At 49.1% G+C, this 18,889-nt stretch overlaps 1 protein-coding gene across 1 annotated transcript in view; it reads right to left on the bottom strand.

Moving 5' to 3' along the window:
* Positions 1-18,661, bottom strand: part of IL17REL (interleukin 17 receptor E like) — a 76,214-nt gene extending 57,553 nt beyond the window's left edge. The window contains exon 1 of the mRNA XM_074984130.1: positions 18,478-18,661. Within this exon, the coding sequence (XP_074840231.1) occupies positions 18,478-18,579 (102 nt within the window). The 5' untranslated portion in view covers positions 18,580-18,661. The remainder of the gene's footprint in view (positions 1-18,477) is intronic.
* Between the last annotated feature and the right edge of the window lie 228 nt (positions 18,662-18,889).

Genomic DNA, 18,889 nt, shown 5'->3' with positions numbered 1-18,889 from the left:
GGCGAAACATCACCTAACATATAGAGCCTTTGAACTACCATTTCCTATTACAAATCTTTCTACTGAGAACTTCACTAAAGTGTTGGATAGGTTTTCCCCCGAAGTGTTTTTACACACTGAACACTATTCAGATTATCAAGGACAAGACTGTCACTTCCTTGTATGCTTCTGTGCAGGGAAATAGAAAAGTGATATAAGCTCACGGCTTACCAGCAGCGCTGATCTAGAAGTAGGGTTACACCATAGGCTGAGCAGTACTGCTGCTCCTCCCCAGGTGCAAATGGATAGAGAAGGGCCAAAGGCAACATGATGGCAGAAGTAATCTGCATTCCGTGAAGACCTGCAATAAATTCCTTCCACCCAGCAGCAATGGAGTACAACTTTTTGAGGCACAGCTTCTTCTCAGGGCTGTTCCTGGAGTGTTATAGCAAAGAGTTATCACTTTCACCATGCAGGAAGTAAAGTCTCAGGCTAGCCCTAAAGAGCAAGAGTCTGCCTCTGTTTTTCCCAGGGAATGGTAATTTACTGTGCACTTATTCCCATTGACTCTTCTCGTGGCTGCATTTAAATATATGTGGACACTAATGCTTGTGAAGAACACAGTAGCCCACTAGTTAAAGCAAATGTCCTGCTAAGAGTTTCTCATGCTCTGAACCGGTGGCCTCTGGGTTTCCAGGTAGAGTATGATTTTGATCTCGACAAATGATTTAGAGGCAATTTGAGCTAGACCCATCTCAGTATGACAGGGTTTGTGCAGAATCCTCTCCATCTTGGTCTCCTTTGTTACGAATGTATTCATTCCTTGATCCACCATAGCCTGTATTGGTTGACCTTCATGGCACACAGACACAGCAAGACACTCTCTGTCCAAGAAGTCTCTTAAAGAAGAGAATATCACTTATGAGCCAGCCAGAGGTAATGTGGGGAATTCGTCTCACATTTGTTTCATGGTTGCTGGTTGACTGGCATTTTGTGGGGCTGTTGGTTATTTATGTGACATTCTTTTAACTCAGTATTATAGGTGCCTTGAGCATTAAGACTGGCACCTCACTGGCTGACCCCACAGTGCTGGTGTGCTTGGTGAAAATGGTCCCCAAAGATGACCAAGAAGCCTTCCTCATTATATTTGAGAGGGTTACCTCTGTGGCTAAGTGGCCTCTGGAGCAGAGGGCATCCCTATTGGGATTGTATTTGATAGGCTTGGCCCAAGCTGCCTGTTGGGAGATCCCTGTGGGAGAAATCCAGGACTATGAGCTGCTGAAGGCCACAATCCTGACGGCTTGTGATCACACCAAAGATGCTCCAGTGGCAACTTCAGAACAGCTACCCAGCTGGGGCCCAACCGAGGGCTGTAGCCCAGCAGCTGACGGATGTGTGCTGGTGGTGACCACAGCCCAAATGACCTACCAGCACCCAAGTTGATGAACAAGAGGTTCTCAAACATTTTGTGCACCTCCTACCATTGCAAGGTTAAACCTGAGTCCTTTGACACTGACCAGCAACTCTGACCCCCAGAAGTATTAAAGTGCATGGCAGGAAACCACCTACCTTGGATACAGCATTGGATGAAGTCAAGTAGAGATGCTGATAAGATCAGTCTCTGCAGGCCTACTCAGCCACTATCATAAAGAGTAAGGAATGGCAATTTCTGGGGCTCATGGGTTATTACTGCCACTCTGTCTCCAATTTTGCCCTGATCCTGACACCTCTGACAGAACTCCTGAAGAAGGACAGTCCCCAATGCATTCCTTGGATAGCCAAGTGCAAATGGGCTAACCAGACCTGCAAAGATCAACTGTGCTGAGACCCAGTGTTGTCCAACCCCAATTGCAGTTGGCAGTTGCTTTTACAGATGGACACATTAGAATTGGGACTTCAAGCTGTTCTCTCCCTGGACATTTCTGGGAAAGAGTCCCCCATATTGTATTTCAGCTGCAAGTTGTTCCCCTGAGAGCAGAACTATTTTGTTATTGAGAAGAAAGCTGGGGCAGTCAAGTGGGCCATGGACACACTGAGATATGCCTGGGAGCTCCATTCATGCTTGTGACTGACCATGCTCCCCTGAAGCAGCTGAGCAGCATCAAGGAAACAAACCTAGACTGGTGCCTCAATATCTCACCTTGTTGCCCTACACTTTCACAGAGCATCATCATTCTGGCAAGAATCACATCAGTGTCAATGTCTTCTCTTGGTTGGGAGAAGGAGAAACAGCCATATCTAGTGCCTCAGAGATGGTTTTTGGGGCAGTGCAGTGAGGCACAGTGGCCTTCCTCTGCACCTGAGAGCCGGCAACCACTACCCTCCCACTGGTGCGCAGAGCTGTACCTGCTACCCCGTCCCCAGTGCTGGAAGGATCAAGGCAAGACAAGAAGTATAAAGGGAAGGCTCTGCAGTTCAGTTGAGTGGGAGCCAGGGAGGGAGATGGATACCTACACTCCACTGCAGTACACAAGAACTGAGTCTATGCTAGGTGCTAGGCAACCTCTCCCCAGGAGACACTGACCTAGAAGGGGAATTGCTGACACTACCATTCACTGTGTACCTGGAGGAGCCAGAGGACCCGTGGACGGCAAAGGTACCAAAGGTACCAGGGAGATAGGGAGTAGCCTGGGGCAGCAGATGACTGTATGGCTACATTGCTGACTGACTCGAGGTCAGTGTGTTGTAGCTGAATCCCTGCTGAGCCAGTGGTGAACCACTCCACCACTCTTAGGGCGTTGGGCTGTGACAAAGTGTGTTCCAGTCGACCCCTTTCCCCTCCTAACCTCCACTCCTCACCAAATAAAACTGATATGGAGAGGTTTTATATTGAAGTTCCTGATCCTGTGCCATTGACACTGATGGGAATTTTGCATTGGTGTTATCAGGAGCAGGACTGGGATTAAGTTAGGCTGGCACAATTCTACTAAACATTATCATATGCCCCCCTTACAAGCAAAATCCTCTTTGTGTAAGTGATAGTTTTATAGCTGCACACATAGCAAAGACATGAGAAACAAAAGAACACTAATTGTTCTTTGTACAGAAAAGCTGGACTTTCACCTTTTGGAAAATCTCAAGAAAAAAAAGAGGAGGATTTGAATTTGGTCCCTCCTTTTACTAAGCAAATGTACACTGCAGCAAGGTTACATCAGTGTTCTGAGAAAACAAGACAAAAGAATAATATATGTATTGGTTCCATCTTTGCATAATTTCTGTTTATGACTGTTCCCTGAGATGGAGCAAAACAGTTTAAAAATATAGTTCTGGTACAACACACTCAAACATGAGGTTTCTACTTGGTCTGACACTTCCGACACATAGTTTTGTAGTATCAGTATGTCATATGTGGGAAAATTCTATGCTATTGTTTGGAGTCTTTTATATGAAGGTATGTGATCACTGAAAAACTCCTGAAAGGTTTTGCAAGAGAAAAAACTTTCAGGATCCCATTATATTTAGCTTTAAGAGAGGGAATTACTGCTTTTTTGGCCTTAGACCAGGTGGCTTCCTCTATAGTGTCTCTTTCTTCTTTGATGGGAGGGGGAGCTACAAAATGGGTGAACACTTTCACAGATATTTTGATCATTACACAGTGCTTATATTCTGTTTTCAGAAGCATAATGTCAACAAACCGCCCAGAAGAGGATTAAAAATAAAATCTAGTATAAAATAAAGAAGCAATGAATACCCAGGAAGATATATAATGAGAAATACTAAACAAAAGGCTATAAAAATGCACAGAAGTGTTTCAAAACAGTAATTAAAATTCAAAAACTGTTGCAAATAATAAACTGAATATGGAGTAAGGCATAACTGCAATAACAGGAGGGAGAACAGCAGATCAGGGAGGGGGAAGGAACTGGAAAAAAATCAAGGAAGTTTGCATATTTAGGGATGAAAGGGGGAAACAAAACTAAAGAGTATAGAGTAATTAGTGAAATAAACTCTACTTCCTCAATGTTTTTCCAAGAGAAGACAATGAATGTTCAGGAAATGCTGTGTAATATTGCTCAGGTGATTCATACTTTCTGAAAAATGGAAGGCAAGCAGGAGCAACTTTAGTTTTCTAAAACTAGATGATGTTCACCACAGAGAGTTCAAAGCAATTAGGCAGAAACTTTTTCCTTCCAGTTAGACAACTGTAGATCATTTCCAGGGTACAAATTAAGCTCTAATGATTGAGGGGACTGTGAGAATTATTTTTTCTTTACCCATGCGTAGTTTGAGTGGGTGTATGTCTCCCACACAGCTCAAGGGACAAGTACTATGGCAAATATTCTGAAAGGTCAGAATGCAGTCAGCCAGATCTTCAGGCCTGTTATGTCTGCATTGGAGGGCTCCAGCAGCATGAAGCAGATTTAAACATGGCTTGGATGACCCATCTCAGAATTCTGCTCTAAGGATTTTGTCAGATGATCCATGACAATGACTTTCCAACCTCCTCAGAAATTACTAGAAAATGTTGTCTAACAGATCCCTCCTAGTGCAACTCCAAGGTCAAAATCATAATCTCTCAATCTCAATGAAGTGATTAAATGGAAGGTCCAACACACATCATTGTATTGGTTCAATAATCAATCTTGCTCCAACATTGGAGTCCAGTTTGGAACTTTCTCAGCATCCCCAGGTATATGTTTTAAGCATAACTTTATATACGTCCAATGTGCTAAATTACAGAGAAACTACAGTTTGACCCTATTTAAAGCCTTGATTCTGTAGTTAGATGCTAAGTGGAGTCCACCCAGAGAACTATTGGAGTCTCCATCACTGAAGAGAATCAAGGGTAAAAACATACATATTTTCCAAGAAAACTGTTTGTCCAACAGAAAATGACACATGTACACTAACACACAGATCCATGTTCATATAATACAGAGGTTTCATCAACTCTAACATTTTCCATTTTTGACAAAAACTGAGTAAATGCTCACAAAAAACAAAATGTTTTGTGGAAAAATAATTTCCCACCCAGTTCTCATAAGAAAAGAGGTTATCTTTCTGTAAGTTGATGTATAAAATTGTGCTTGAGCCCTTTTGACATGAACAGCTTTGTGTGTGACTGCATGCACCTGAGTGTGGAAAGCCTTAAAAAGATAAATACCTGCTACTGCAGTGCCTGGATCCCAGCAGCATGGCATCCCGGGACTTATTGGCCCAGAGCTCAAGTAACAGTTAATGACTGGAGGGAGATATCTCCTCCAGATTGAATTTTATTTTAACCCACTGAGGACTACTACCCTCAGAAGTTAAAACTCATGAGTCCAACTTCATAAAATCTTTTAATTGGTCCCCAACAGGCCCCACCAACAACTCAGCATCGACCCCACATCCTCAGTTCAGCTCCTGCTTCAGTTCAGGTCCTCATTAAGATTGCCAACACTGTATTTCAAAAATACCGGACAAGCGTCAGATGTCCCCTGGCTTGGCTTGGGCCTTTGGAGGCAAGTTCCTTCTCCTCTCCCCTCTCTCATAGGGTTTTCTTCTCCCCAGCTCTGAGTGCTGTGTCTGGCAGTGACTGCAGTTCCTGTTCATGTTCTACACAAGCACTGAGAGCTGAGTCTAAGCCTCTGGGTTAAATTTGAGTGCACTGCATAACACTGGGCCACAAGTCACAACACCCCTGCAATGTTGCCCAACTTCCTGACTCTTCATTTGGCATGGAGGGGTGGACAGGCCAAATCTGAGTGGTGTTGTGATCCCAGGTTTCAACAGAGGACATTTCACAAGGTCAAAATAAAAGATAACCCATACTGGTTTAGCAAGGGACAGGAACCTTTTTATTTAAATAAGGGAAGTCCTTATACCAAGGGACTGTTGGCAACCTTCCCTCCCACACCCATTAGCTTCCAGCCTACTCAGTTCAGCCTCACCTCTGCTCCTCATGGAGTTCTGCATCTCCATCTCCTAGGCCTGGGGGGTACAGCACAGCCACCTCTTCCCCTGTGGGAGCAGATTCAGGAACTCTTCACTACACCCAGGCCAAAGCCAGATTCAGGGTCAGGCGACCCAAATGACCTCCTGGAGCGACAGGCTCCTGGGGCACCAGGCTAAGATACTGTTTTTATTGTTAGCAACACTTTTCCTAATGTACGGATAGCTTTGGGATTCTGCTCATGCTGCCGGTCACAGTTGTGAGCAATGAGTGCAGCTTTTCAAAGCTCATTAAAACACATCTTCAATCAACAATGGCCAATGCAAGGCTGACATCACCTGGTATTTTATGATATAACAATGTCATTGGCCAGACTTTGGATCTCTTTGACTCTGTCCTTCAGTTTACAAGGGCAAAGGCAAAAAAAGCAATCTTTTGAACTGCAAGACTAGGATTAACGTTCTAAGGCTGTAATGCTATTTAATATTGGCCTGCCTTGTGTTGGTATGCAGTTCAAATTCTTGATGTTAGTACATTTCAGTTATTTTTCAATTAAAAAGTTTCTGTGAGGTTAGTGGAAACATTATTTTTATTTGCTTATATATGGCATAAATAATATGTACAGATCCTATCATGCAATCTTGTCATCTTATATGACTGGGATAAACCATGCACGCAAATTGTGTATCTAAGTCCTGAAATGGACTGCAAATGCAAGAAAATAATGAAGATGTTCAAAAGTTTAACAGCTGAAGGAAGGCACCAAAGACGCTCCTCGTCTGGGGCACCATTTGGCCATGGGCTGGCCCTAACTCTGGCCCAGTGAAGCAGAGAAGGAAGCTCAGTCCCATCCTGGTTTCCCACAGGAAGGGAGGAGAAGGATGAGGCAGAGCTATGGTGAGCAGTTGTGTTCTTTGCTCCTACTCCCTCCTTCCTTCCCGTCAGAACATCAAGTGGAAGAGAGGTTTTGTTAGCTTCCAGAAGAGCTGAAACTGGCTACAGGACTGGAGCTTCATGTGTCATCACAGAAGAGCCTGCAGAACCCTCTGAAATTCCACCACTCCCCAAAACCATATGAGAGCTGGCAGTGCCACAGGCCGCCTGATGAGATGTAACTTCCACCTTTCCAACAGACAAATAATCTTACCCCAACCCCGATGCGCAACTCCTCATCAATTCACTTGCATGCCCACTTCTCAGTCCCACATGAACTCTGCTGTCTGCCACAGACATACACCAATTCTGCCCTCAGCCCCACATCTGCCCCTTATTCCACTGCACATCTGCTTCTTCTGCAGATGTTGAGATGTGTCACCTCCGAGGTCTTCCCAGCTTCTGGGAACAGGTTGGGGGACAGCTCTTCTCCTCCTGGCCAAGGTAGGAAGGCTGCACAATAAAGAAGTGAAGGAGGGAGAAGCAGGCAGCACCTGATTCATTTTTCCCAAAGGAGCAAGAGCAACTGAACAGCCCTTAGCTTCTGACCTCTTTGTGCCTCTTCCTCTCTTCTCTGATCCCCTCCTGCAAAAATAGTATCTGCTGCCTCCTCTCAGTCTCCCTCTTCCTGCCCAAATGTCTCTCTCAATTCCTGGGGCAGAGGGGAGAAATCCTCCTGCCTTCTGCAGTGGCTGTGATTGATTGTTTTTACCAAGGAGGCGAGGAAGTTTGCATATTTAGGGATGAAAGGGGGAAACAAAACTAAAGAGTGTAGAGTAGTTAGTGAAATGAACTCTACTTCCTCAATGTTCTTCCAAGAGAAGGCAATGAATCTACAGAAAATGCTGTGTAATATTGCTCAGGTGATTCATACTTTCTGGAAGATGGATGGCAAGACAACAAGGAAGACCACAAATCAGCCCTGCTGAGAGGTGCTGGACATGTTATGCTGTTTCAAGCTTCTCTTGTGGTCATCGCCAGACTTTCTGCAGCAGAGACCAAAATCCTGATATTTGTGATGACATTTTGTAGTGCCTATGGGACAGGCAGGAATGCAGCTAGCCAAGCTTATGGCCGGAACTCAGAATTGGGTCTTCTGTCTACTCACTTTTTTCTTGAGCTTTGGTGGCTAAATCCAGCAGTTCCTTACTTTGGGGCCCCACTACCTGAAAGGAGTACACTCATACCTCACTATATGAGTACAATTGGTTCCAGCTTCCTGCTCGTAGGTGAAAACTCGTAACAGGGACACTAAATTACCATTAAAATGCATGTAAAAGTCTCTGATTGGTTCCTAGTGCTCCTAACTCAGCAAAGGAGTGGCAACTTGTGGCGCTGCTTTTGAAAGGTTAGTGAACCTTGGGTTGTGGGGTGGGGTTTGCAGAAGGTTAAAGGCTGGGGCCAGTTTGGGCCCATGAACAGGAGGGAGGGTTAAAACCTGGTAGCAGCTCTGGTGGAGGAGGTGGCAGCTCATTCCAAGCCGCAGCAGCAGTACTTGTAGGGAGTGTGGCGGTCCAGGGGGTTTGGGGACCAGGCCGGGGTCGGTGTTGGGAGCAGGCGGGGTGCACAGGGAGATGACATGGGGTAGTGCTGGGAGCGGGTTGGGTCAGGGCTGTGGATCTCCCCACTCCCCCAGCCAGGGACCCCACAGCTGGCTCTGCTCCAGCCGCGGGACTGTGAGTTTCCCTGCCCCCTGGCCAGGGACCCCACGGCTGGCTCATACAGGCAGCGGGAAGTTCACTCATTTTGTTAACACAGGTAAGTGCATGAGTCCCTCATTTTATCAAGTACTCATAAGTAAAGTACTCTGTAAACAAGGGATGAGTGTAGAGGCTTATGTCAGCACACAATGAGGCTAGTATCGGTGGGGTGGCCATGTTAGTCTGTATCCGCAAAAACAATGAGATGTTCTGCGGCACCTTATCGTCTCCTGGACCATGCTGCATCCCAGCAGGTTTCACCAGAGAAAATATTTTAAGTGAAATGATTCCTCCAGATGCTAGACTTTACACACAAAAATGGACAGAATAGTCTCCATGTTCCTTTCATTCCATGCTGCCATAATCCTCCCTAGATAAAACCATGTCTTTGTTCTCTAGTCTGTATTTTTAATGTCTGTGATTAACTTTCAAATGTGTGTGTTTTGGTTAAGGAACAACTGAACTCTCCAGGAATGTAATTATTTATGTATATTACCCTGACAGCTCATTCCTATTCCTTTTAATGGTTAAGAGGATTAGAGGCTTCTAAAATGTTGATTACTTACTGTAGCAAACAATGGTGCTATGCCAGTTTACCCCATCTGAAGATCTGGTTCGAAGGCTGTGCTGTGGTATCTGTACAGCACAGATTTCATTACAGAGGCTGACCAATGGCGTGTCTCCAGAAGGGCACACAGTGATTGCTAAAGTTAACTTTACATGGGGTTAACAAGCTGTAGCAGTATCAGCTAAGTAAAGAACTGGCTCCTGACTCATTAGCTACCACTTAACCTTTGTCACTGCAGGGAAATCCCAGAGTTTAATTTAAAGCTTCCTCCTTTGTCCTTTCTCCCTGTGGACTTTGGAAACCTCATTAGAACTCACTTGGACAGCACACACAGGATTTCACAATTTTCAGCTTTCAGTATCTTTTTAATGTAACATTCCTGACTCTTACCAGCAGTGGAACAAAATCTGGAAAAAGTCTAATTTTCTGTGTTCAGTTTGCAAGCAGCGTCCTTTGCAAGATTACTGAAACATGGACACAGTTACAAACACAGACTGGGATTCCCCTATGACTTTCACAGCAGAAGCATATTAGATAACAGTGTGAGCTATTATCATATATTGCAGGGTGAGGTATTTATCCTTTAAGTGCCAGACAGTCACGTGAACCGAGAAGTTAAGCTATCCTAAACAAGGGTGGCAAGAGCATTCATAATACCCTACAAAAGCCTACTTGTGCTTTTGTCCAACATAGAGTCCACCTGTGTACTGTGCCACAGAGGCAATCACTGTGGGTGCTTCACCACTCAGACACATGGCTAAGGAAACGGATATTTTACTAGGGCTGGCAGGAAAGGGGAAGAACATGGGGTTTAACAGTTACAGATCAAAGTGAGGAATCCCAGGTCTTGTTAGTTCCCTAGGGAAGTGCAGTCAAGAGCCAGTGCCCTTGTGGCCCAGTACCTTGGATGCTCTTTCCTGCCCAGTTTCCAGTCAAGCAAACAGCAGTTGTGGCAAGTCAGGCTTAGTTAGTGTCTGTCTTGGGGGCTTTTTGCATTGGCTTTGCTGTTCCCCATAAGTCCCACTTACAGGAGTTCTGACCATAGTTCCTAGGACTTCTGTTCAGCTTCCTGTTGCCATATGGCTCCCACTCCCAAACCAGAACCCACCTACTTCCTGCACATGAACTTCCCCCCGGTCCTCTGGTGAAGAGCTGATGGAAAATGTGGTCACTGCTTAGCCCAGGGAAAGGGGCTATACAATGGGGGGGAGGAGGAGAGGAGTTATAATCCCCCACTTTATAGATCTGTCACATAAGGTTTGGAAAATACAGTGTCCTTTTACGTCTATTTCTGGGATTCAGGTGGTATACAGCAATTCTAAGGTGACACAGTAATTATGAAACAAGGAAAATGAGTGGTGCCCTATAGCTATTGTAAATAGCAATTAATTAAATTGTAATAAAATCAAAATCCTAACCTGCCTTTACAGTGTGTTTTCAGCATCATGTACCTCACACAGATAATGGCCATATCCCTGTTAATAAGTAAAAACAATATTTTGCTTTTTTGCCACATCTTCTAAAGAATCTCAGAACAACTTAGAAATATTTCAGATCACACTGAAATCTGATCTACTTTGAAAACTGAATTAAAAGTAGAGTCAGGCCCTGAATCTCCCCTGCCAATTTTTGTGGTTTGGCAATTGTGTTTTCTTAGTTTTTAAAATGCTTTTCACTGCCCTGTTGCCTGTGAAAGATCGCACAAACATAGTGAGAAACTATCTACACTAGGGAAGCAACTCACAATAAGTAGCATCAATTGCACAGAGAAAAAAACAATATTTCTTCTTAATCTTAATTATAATCTTGGAGAACTGGCTGGAATTGAATAAGACGAACATCAATAAGGACGAGTGTGAAATACCTCACTTGGGAATTAAAAATCAAATACTTATCTAAGCTACGTCTACACGTGCACCCTACATCGAAGTAGCTTATTTCGATGTTGCGACATCGAAATAGCCTATTTCAATGAATAACGTCTACACGTCCTCCAGGGCCGGCAACGTCGATGTTCAACTTCGACGTTGCGCAGCCCGACATCGAAATAGGCGCAGCGAGGGAACGTCTACACGTCAAAGTAGCACACATCGAAATAGGGATGCCAGGCACAGCTGCAGACAGGGTCAACGGGCGGACTAGCGCTTCCGGGGCAACAGCTAGCCGCTCCCTTAAAGGGCCCCTCCCACATACACTCAGCCTGCACAGCACGCGGTCTGACGAGCCATATAGCCACACAGACCCCGAGCGCCGCAGTCATGGACCCCCAGCAGCAGCAGCAGCAGCAGCTAGAGGTCCACCCAGCCCTCCCGGCAGGAGCAGGGCTTGCCCTGGCTCTTGTCATGTTGGGGGCAGCTGAGCACCTTCTTGCCCCAGGGGAGGACATGCCCCCAGGGCAGCAGGGCTCAGCCCCTACCCTTGCAGCACCCCGCTCCACCCCCCGCCTCACACGCCGGCGGCTGTGGAGCTACCCCACCAGCACCGACTGGTGGGAGCGGCTGGTGCTTGGGGAGTGGGACGACGACCACTGGGTCCGCCACTTCAGGATGACCCGACAGACATTCCTGGAGCTGTGCCAGTGGCTCAGCCCCGCACTCAGGCACCGGGACACTGCCATGCGGCGTGCCCTCCCTGTGGAGAAACGGGTCGGCATCGCTGTCTGGAAGCTGGCCACTCCGGACAGCTACCGATCCGTGGGGCAGCAGTTTGGCGTCGGAAAGGCCACCGTCGGGGCTGTCTTCATGGAAGTAAGAGAACCCACAGGGGGAGGCCAGGGCAGGCCAGGGGGGCCAGGGCAGAGCAGGGGGGCCAGGGCAGGGCAGGGCAGGGCAGGGTAGGGGAGCCAGAACAGGGCAGGGCAGGGCAGGGCAGGGGAGCCAGGGCAGGGCTGGGCAGGGCAGAGCAGGCCAGGGGAGCCAGGGCAGGGGGGCCAGGGCAGGGCAGGGCAGGGCAGAGCAGGGCAGGGGGGCCAGGGCAGGGCAGGGGGGCCAGGGCAGGGGAGCCAGGGCAGGGGGGCCAGGGCAGGGCAGGGCAGGGGGGCCAGGGCAGAGCAGGGCAGGGCAGGGGAGCCAGGGCAGGGCAGGCCAGGGGGGCCAGGGCAGGGCAGAGCAGGCCAGGGGGGCCAGGGCAGGGCAGGGCAGGGCCATGCACACCCTGCTCACCCCTCATTGGGGCTGTCCCATGTGCTTTCTCTGCAGGTCGTGCGTGCCATCAACTCCATGCTCCTGCACAGGCTCATGAGGCTGGGGGACCCACGTGCCACTGTCGCCACCTTTGCCACCCTGGGCTTCCCCAACTGCTTCGGGGCTCTGGATGGGACTCACATCCCCATCCGCGCCCCGGACCACAGTGGAGGCCGATACGTCAATCGGAAGGGCTACCATTCAGTCGTCCTGCAGGCCTTGGTGGACAGCCGGGGACGGTTCCAGGACATTTACGTGGGCTGGCCTGGCAGCACCCACGACGCCCGGGTGTTCCGCAACTTGGGCCTGTGCCGCCGGCTGGAGGCGGGGACCTACATCCCCCAGCAGGAGATCCCTCTGGGGGACACCACCATGCCCTTCTGCATCATCGCGGATGCGGCCTACCCCCTCAGGCCGTGGCTCATGCGCCCCTACACGGGCCACCTCTCCGCCAGCCACGAGCGCTTCAACCAGCGCCTGAACCGTGCGCGCCAGGTGGTGGAGCGCTCATTTGGCCGCCTCAAGGGACGATGGCGATGTCTCCTCACCCGCCTGGATGCCAGCCCCAACAACATCCCCCAGATTGTGGGTGCCTGCTGCGCCCTGCACAACCTCGTGGAGAGCAAGGGGGAGAGCTTTCTTCAGGGCTGGGCCGCCGAGGCCGGCAGGGCACACCTCCAGCCACCTGCTGCCCCCAGTCAGCAGGTGGACCCAGAGGGGACCCGGGTCCGGGAGGCCCTGCGGGCCCACTTCGACGACCAGGCCGCGGGGTGAACTGTGCCCAGGCCCCCTACTGCCCGCCCCTTCCTCCCCCACACTCCTGCCCCAACGCCCACACCACCATGGAGCACCCCACCGCCCGCCCCCCACTTGTCAAGGAGAAATGACAGCACGAACTTGTGGGTGAACGTAAATGTTTTTTTTGTCCTCACGATTTTTTTTTTTTTTAAATAAAAAAATATATATATGTGAGACAGAAACCAAAAAGGAGGGACAAACATTCAACAAAACCAAGATGGGCACAAATAAAACTATGTACAACAATAAAAATGAAAGCACTGTGCGCCATCAAAAGAAAAACAAAAAGCAGGGAGGAGAACGGGGAGAACTATGTACAGGGGGGGACAGGGAAAACAGGGGAAACACCCACACCACCCACCCAGTCCCCAAAGTCTGTCCAACAAGGGGGGGGGCCACGTCCCGGGCCCCTCGCCCCTACAGCCCAGCAGTGGGCGTGCCCGGCCGGGAGCTCCGCCGGGCCTGCAGTCTGGTGCGCGGCTGGGTGGGAGCGGGCTCCACCAGAAGGTAGCGGCGCCGGCGAGTCGCGGGTGGCTCCAGGGGTCCCTCGGCGCGGTGGCCCTCGCGGGGACGTGGTGGGGCGCCGGCGGACGGCCCGGCGACGGCTGGAGCAGCCGGTGGTGGGGCTGCAGGAGCGGGCATGGCGGGCGGTGGCGCGGCCGGCGCGGCATGGGGGGCCAGGGAATCAATCAGCCGATTGATGGTATCCAGAAAGGCCCCCCATGCCTCTCTGCGCCAGGCCAGCGCCTGCTCCTGCAGCCGGAGGTGCTGCTCCGACACCTCCAGCTGCCGGCGGTGGATGGCCAGCAGCTGGGGGTCTGTGGCCGCCGCCGGTAGCAGGCGCGGGGTCCGCCGTCTGGCCCTCCGCGGGGCCGGTCGTTCCTCGGCCGAGGGGCTGCCCTGGAGCGAGGGTCCCGGAGGGGTCTCCGGGACGACCGATGCCTCGCCGGCGCTCTCTTCCGGTCCTCCGGATGGTGCAGGTGCAGGTGCAGGACACAGGAGAGGAGGGGGGAAAGAAGAATGGAGACAGGCGTTAGTGTGGGCCCCGAGCCGTGGCCTTTGTCCCCCCCGCCCTGTGCTGCAGGTTCCCCATCCCCGTCCCCGGGAGATGCTGCTGTGACGGATGGGGTTCAGGGGTCCCCCTGCCCTGCAGCCCGTCCCCTGGTGGGAGCGACTCTCACTTCACCCCGCAGGGTCTGACAGCAGGAGAGGTTTCTTAGGCCACAGATGGCCAGTTTCTGGCAGGAGTGACAGCACCAGTTGTCGGAAGAGACAGTCCTTCCAACCCGTCGTGGGGAGAAGACCCCAAGGGGGGCCCCTCTGGGATGCAGCTTTCCCCCTCCTCTGGCTGGCTGCCTACCAGCTCTCCCTTCCCCTAGCCTCTACCTGTGGCCCCCGCCCTCGCCCCCCAATTCCAAGCCAGCTCGGCTCCTCCCTCCTGTTGGTTCAGGGCAGAGGTGTCACCTGCCAGCTGTAGCGCCAGGATCCTCCTTTGGCCCTGGGAGCTCCTCGGCTCGGGTGGCTCATATGTAGCCTGAGTCTCCCTTTGGCACTCCCCCCACTCCATCACATGCTGCTGCTGCGGGGTGTCCGACCCCCTCCGCCCGGGGGCCCCTCGAGGTTCCGCTCCCCCGTGGCCCGGGGATGGGGCATGGCACTGTCATGCAGGGTGGCGGGGGTCAGGGGCTGATGGCTGCAGTGCTGTGAGGGCCATGGCCCTGGTGTCCTTGGGGCCATGGCCATGTGAGCGTGTGGGGGGCCCTGGACACATCTCTGTTCCCCCCGCCCCTCAAGCCCCGGGGTGTCCACCAGAGAGGGGTACCTACCTGTGGGTCCGCTCCCACGGTCCGGAGATCCCCGGGGGTCGGAGGCCCTGCTGCTGCTCCGGGATGGCAGGAGGAGGATCTGCAGGCTGGAATCGGTGGAGGAGGAGCCCCCCTCCTCCTCCTCCTTCTCCTCCTGCCGCGATGTCCCGGGGATGGCCTCCGGGGGGGGCCCCCGGGGTGCGGGGCTTACCTCCGGGGCGGAGCCCGGCTGCAGGGCCTGCTCGGGCTCGTCAGCCGAGGTGTCAAGGGTGGCCGGAGGGGAGGAGGTGTGCCGGGAGCCCAGGATGTCCCTGAGCTCCCTGTAAAAGGGGCAAGTGACGGGGGGCGGCCCCAGATCGGCTGGCCGCATCCCAGGCCCGGGCGTAATCCTGCCGCAGCTCCTTGACCTTACTCCGGACATGGTCCGGAGTGCGGGCAGGGTGACCCCGGGCAGCCAGGCCATCGGCCAGCCGAGCGAATGCATCCGCGTTCCGCCTCTTGCTCCCCATTACCTGGAGCACCTCCTCCTCGCTCCAGAGCCCCAGCAGGTCCCGCATCTCGGCCTCCGTCCAAGAGGGGCCCCGCTGCCGCTTCCCAGACTGCGTGGTCCTCTGGCTGCCCTGGCTGCTGTGGCTCCTCTTGGGGGGGGTCCCCTGGGGGCACTGGGGGGGCTGCTGGGCAGCCATGGCTGCTGTCAGGGGCTGAGGGCTGTGCAGGCTCGCCGCCGCGTGTACAGGCAGGAGCCTGCACGTTGCCTCAGCCTCCTACAGTCAGGGCGGGGGAGGGGACCTTTAAGGGGCCGCTCCATGCGGCCACCAGTGAGCTGCGGGGCTGGAGAGAGCGTCTCTCAACCCCCCAGCTGATGGCCGCCATGGAGGACCCGTCAATTTCGACGTTGCGGGACGCGGATCGTCTACACTGTCCCTACTTCGACGTTGAACGTCGAAGTAGGGCGCTATTCCTATCTCCTCATGAGGTTAGCGACTTCGACGTCTCGCCGCCTAACGTCGAAGTTAACTTCGAAATAGCGCCCGACGCGTGTAGACGTGACGGGCGCTATTTCGAAGTTGGTGCCGCTACTTGGAAGTAGCGTGCACGTGTAGACGCAGCTCTACAAAATGGGGAATATCTGCTTAGGTAAAAGCACTGCTGAAAAAGATCTCAGTATTATAGTGGATCACAAATTGAACAGGGGTCAATAACATGATGCAGCTGCAAAAAAAATCTGATATCATTCTGGGATGTATTAATAGGAGTTTGGTATGTGACACATGGGAAGTAATTCTCCTGCTCTACATGACACTAGTGAGACATCAGCTGGAGCACTGTGTGTCCAGGTAGAGGCACCACACTTTAGGAAACATGTGGACAAATTGGAAAGAGACCTGAGAGCAGATAAAATAATAAACACTTTAGAAAACCTGACCTATGAGAAAAGGTTAAACAAAATGGGCAGATTTAGTACTGGGAAAAAAAATAAAGAGACTGAAGAGAGATCTGATAATAGTCTTCAGGTATGTTAAGGGCTCTTACAAAAAAGGTGGTGATCAATTGTTCTCCATGTCCACTGAAGGTAGGACAAATTGTAACAGGATTAATCTTCAATAAGGGAGGTTTAGATTAAATTTTAAAAATCACTTTATGATTTATGGGTGAGTAAGCTCTGTAACAGGCTTTGTGGAATTTGTGGAATTCCCAACCTTGGAGATTTTTAAGAACGGGTTGGATAAACATCTGCCAGAGATTTTTTAGGTTTATTTGGTCCAGCCTCCATCCCAAGGCTGGACTTAATGACTTTCAAAAGCCTCTTCCAGCCCTCCATTTCCATGATTCTACGGATGTTGCTTCTAACAATAGCAGGATAAAAAAAAAGTTCAGACCAAAATGTGGAATTTTAATTATGGTGTCTGATTAAAAATCTTATCCTGCAAATCACTAGCTTCAAAAGCCAAGTCCTGCATGGACTTTTTCAAATTCCCCAGTCTGTGGCATTATTAGAACCATGGAAAGATCTGTGCTGTACCTTGGGCCTTCTCTGAGGGCATGTCTATACTTATATGAAGATCAATGCTTATGTGTCAATCCTCCAGGGTTTGATTTAGCAAGTCTAGTAGTACTGTGCTAAATCGAATGTTGAGGTTGTTCCTGTTGACTCCAGACCCCTCACAATCACTCCCTTGTTGACCTCCTGCAGTGGGACTATGCTGGAAATTCAACTTAAGATACGTCAACTCCAGCTGCTCAGTTCTTATAGCTGGGTTTGCGTATCTTAAGTTGAATTTCTTTTGTAGTGTAGATCTGGCCATAGAGTCCAGGGTGTACTCTGTCGCTGTGAGTGTCCCATGTAAAACCAGTTTACTTAGGCTTCTGCTGGAGGGAACCTGCTCCTATTTAAGGCACTGCCAGTGAAAGTGTGTTTGGAACAGAGAAAGCATTCAAATGAATAGAGCAAGAGGATTTCATCTAACAAGATGCTCAGGAAATGTTCCAATGTCAGTGTGCACCATACAGCAAAAACTCCTTTCAGAATGTTGAAAATGCTACACAAGCTTTACACTGCAGGGGAAAGTCTGGGACAATTTGAATAATTACCTTTCCCAGAAAGACTACATCTTTATGTTGAAATGAATTAATCAATTCAGGATTCTAATAAATACAGAAGAAAAAAAGCCTGTGTTTTTGTAATATCTGTACAGTTCAGCCACATGGAAGCAGCCTTTTAGGATACATCTGGGTCTTACCCTTGGGGCTTCATAATCCCATGACATTCTCAAGCAGAACTGTGTACATATAACCATACTGTTGTTCTTTATCATCAATTCAACTTCTCAACAGCAGCTAAATATTTAATGTCGAGTTTGTCTTCTATTAAGATAGCAAAATTACAGCATCCTTATTTTTGCATTTTAGTTTAACCTAAACTTTGTTTAGTGATTTGCAGATAGCAAAATTACAGCATCCTTATTTTTGCAATTTTAGTTTAAACTTTACTAAGTTATTCAGTGATTGGTTTTCATTATTCCTATGAATAATTTTCAGGAATCATTGTAAATGGGAATATTTCTATACTGCCCCCACGTGGGAATATATGCAAACAGCATAAAATGCAATTCCCTCAAAGATATTACATAGCACATTCTCTCTTCTCTGTACACATGTAGCTCATTAAAATTAACAGTTACATTTGCAGCTCACAGCAAACAAGTTATTCTCCAATGCATTACAAGTCAATGGTATTTATGCTGCTAAAATATTTAGACACTTGAAAATTCCATCGTTCGTCCATGTAAAACTCGCACAGTTATATTAAGAATTTAATCCCCAAAATAATGCCCACAAATAAAATATGTTATTTCTGACCAAAAACTACCAAAGAGTTAAAAATACCACTCTTGCAGTTGCTCTAAGATAAAGCTTTTTTCTGACTTATTCTTTTATACTATCATCTTTGTCATATTGTTTTCTTTTACTCATTCAAAAACTAAAGCAGTGTAAAAAGTGATGTCTAAGGACGATATGAACATTTTAATTTCTGTTTTGATGATATGAATGCTCAAATCCAAACCATAAAATACAGATGTAGTGGCATATAATTACTATATTCATAGATAGCAGTTACAAAGAAATTACAATTTACCTGAGAACATGTGAGTCCACATTCTTCAATCCTAGGGATTATCTGGCAATAAGAAGTCCCCAAAATGATTACAAGGAGAATCTGAAAACCAACTGCTATCATCTTAAACTGAAAAAACCACCCACACCCTTTGATTTATCCTTTAGAAATAGACCTTCTACTCTGACAAGTCTTTCTCTCATGCCAAAACTTGAACACTGTGATATGAATTAGTTCCACCCACAGTACCTCTGAGCTAAGCTCCTCCTACTACTGCAAGTCAACATTTCAAAGTTTATTTCCAATGTAATGAAATATGCTAGTTGTCTATGAAGCAAGCTTGACTCACAATTAGGAATGTATGTTCCTTACTGAAAGCTGGTGAAGTACATTTTCAGATCTGGAAAATCACAGCGAACACCTTCCTTTTGGA

The sequence above is a fragment of the Carettochelys insculpta genome, chromosome 1 (genome assembly GCF_033958435.1).
Source record: "Carettochelys insculpta isolate YL-2023 chromosome 1, ASM3395843v1, whole genome shotgun sequence".
NCBI lineage: Eukaryota > Metazoa > Chordata > Testudines > Carettochelyidae > Carettochelys > Carettochelys insculpta.
Note: the sequence above shows the minus strand (reverse complement) of the source record. Positions and strands in the feature narration are given on the sequence as shown.